The 2,006-nt window shown below is 66.7% G+C and overlaps 1 protein-coding gene across 1 annotated transcript in view; it reads right to left on the bottom strand.

Moving 5' to 3' along the window:
• The window catches only part of CUNH15orf39 (chromosome unknown C15orf39 homolog), a gene marked incomplete at its 5' end in the record, with an annotated part of 3,503 nt that extends 1,502 nt beyond the window's left edge, over positions 1–2,001 (bottom strand). Inside the window, 1 exon segment of the mRNA XM_035899510.1 lies at positions 3–2,001. Within this exon segment, the coding sequence (XP_035755403.1) occupies positions 3–2,001 (1,999 nt within the window).
• Between the last annotated feature and the right edge of the window lie 5 nt (positions 2,002–2,006).

Genomic DNA, 2,006 nt, shown 5'->3' with positions numbered 1-2,006 from the left:
GATCTTGTATTTTTTGAACATGAAGGTGGCTGAGCTCTGGAAGTTGCTCTTGTCCCCTGAGCCCACCTCCAGCAGCAAGGGCAGCGCCCGGGGCTTGGCCCCCTCTCCCACCCTCACCTTCCCCCCCAGACCCTCTTTCTCCTCCTCCACCTCCGGCATCCCCTCTGTGCATCTGATGGGTCCCTGGGTCTCCCTGGCTTTTGCCAGCCTCTTCTTCAAGCTGAGGTCCAGGGCGATGCTCTCAGGGGCTAGCTCCCCACTCCCTGCCCTGCCAGGGCTGCCCCCGTGAGACCCTGGGTCTTGGGGCACAAGCTTTGGCTTTTCAGGGACTCTTCCATAACAGCTTTCCCCTTGGCTCTGGACCGCACCGCTGCCTGTCTTCAGCGCCTGGCCGGGCCCCGTCCCCACAGGCAGCAGGCTGGGCATCACCGCCACGTCTCCAAGGGCAGCAGGCTCACGGCTGCTCCCTGTGATTTGGGGTGGGGTGTCCCCCCGCAGACGCTCCCTGGAGAAGGGGACCTGGGCTGAGCCCTCGGTGCCCTCCAGGTAGTCTTGGTAAGGTGCCAGGCTGAAGACGTTGTTGATCACTGGCATGGGCGGGGAGGAAGGAGAAACCTCGGTGTCTCTCGGGACTTTTGGCCCCTCCGGGGGGGAGGCAGCCGGAGAAGGGGGGATGAGCTCCTTGGCTGCCTCCTTGACCTTGCAGGCACCTCCCTTCCCTGCGATGATGGGAGCCGGCAGTTCCCCACGGGGGGTCTCCTGGGGGGCCGGGCTGGCCCTCCTCCTCCCTGGGTAGGGGGGGTCCTGCTCCCCCTGGCTGGCCTTCACCCAGCCCCCTTCTCCTTTGGGAAAGGTCTCTGCCAGCCCACCAGAGCCCCCAGGAGCCTTCTCCAGGACGCAGACGGGTTGGAAAGCACTGTTGTGCCTCCCCACTGCTCGCCGCTGGGGACTGTCCGCCCGGTGCTGCCGGCAGCCCGGCTCCCTGCCGGCCAAGGAGCTGCCAGGTACGGCTGTGTCACCGGGGCTGAAGGCAAAGCCAGGGCTTGGCAAGTAGCCGGCTCGCCGTGGCTGCTCGGCATCCCTTGGCAGTGCCGCCGACTTGGCAGGCGGTGATGCCACCGTACTGCAACCATCTGCTCTTGGCACATAGGTGTCCACGGGGCTGGGAAAGTAGCTCCTTGGGGCTTGGGGCTTAAGGTAAGCGCTGGGAAAGGGCTCCCTGCTTCCCGCAAAGCCAAAGCCTTTGTAGGCGCCAGGCAGGGTGCTGGGCTGCACCTCCAGGGTGGGAGCCGGAGGGTGGTAGAGGAGGGCAGCCTTGTGGAGGGGCAGCGGGTAGTGGGTGTGTGGGTAGCATGCCGGTGGCCTCTCCCGGTACGCCGGGCTGGCGGCAGGCGGCTGGAGCTTGAGCCAGGGGTCCGAGCTGAGGCTGGGGACCTCGGGCACCTTCCTCTGGCTGTGGGCAGTGGGGCAGCTGGCTTCCAGGAAAGGGGTACGGGGGGGTCCCCTGTATTTCTCAAAGGCTGCATAGTAAGGGGAGAAGGCGACTGGGGAGCCCACCTTCTCCTTGGTGGGCGGCGCCAGGCTGGGGTGCGGTGGTGGGAGGCTGGGGTTGGAGTGGGGACCCCTCTTGTGCAGTCCAGTGCCGCTGCAGGGCTCGCTGGGGTGGAGAGGGTGGTTGGCGGTGGCAGGCAGAGTCCAGTCTGCATTCCCTGGCCTCTGCTGCAGGCTCTCTGCCCGGGGTCCCAGTGGCAGAGCCATCCTGGGGTCCACGAAGCACGCCGGGGCTCTGTACACTGGCTTGGGGACAGCCAGGGGGGCCACCTTGTTCACCGCCACTGGCTTTTTCACCGGGAAGGGGTGCCCCAGAGCCGGCGGCAGGCCGGTCCACTTCTCCCTCGCCATCAGCAGCTCCCGCATGAGGCTGTCCTTGCCCTTCTCAGCACCCAGGGGCTGCAGCCCGCTCCCCAGGCTCTCAGGTCGGTACAACAGGCAGCTCACTGGCAGCC

Source organism: Egretta garzetta, unplaced genomic scaffold (assembly GCF_000687185.1).
Source record: "Egretta garzetta isolate BGI_Z169 unplaced genomic scaffold, ASM68718v1 scaffold287, whole genome shotgun sequence".
In the NCBI taxonomy this organism is placed as follows: Eukaryota; Metazoa; Chordata; class Aves; order Pelecaniformes; family Ardeidae; genus Egretta; species Egretta garzetta.
The sequence above is the reverse complement of the archived record's forward strand: the minus strand, read 5'-3'. Positions and strand labels throughout refer to the sequence as shown.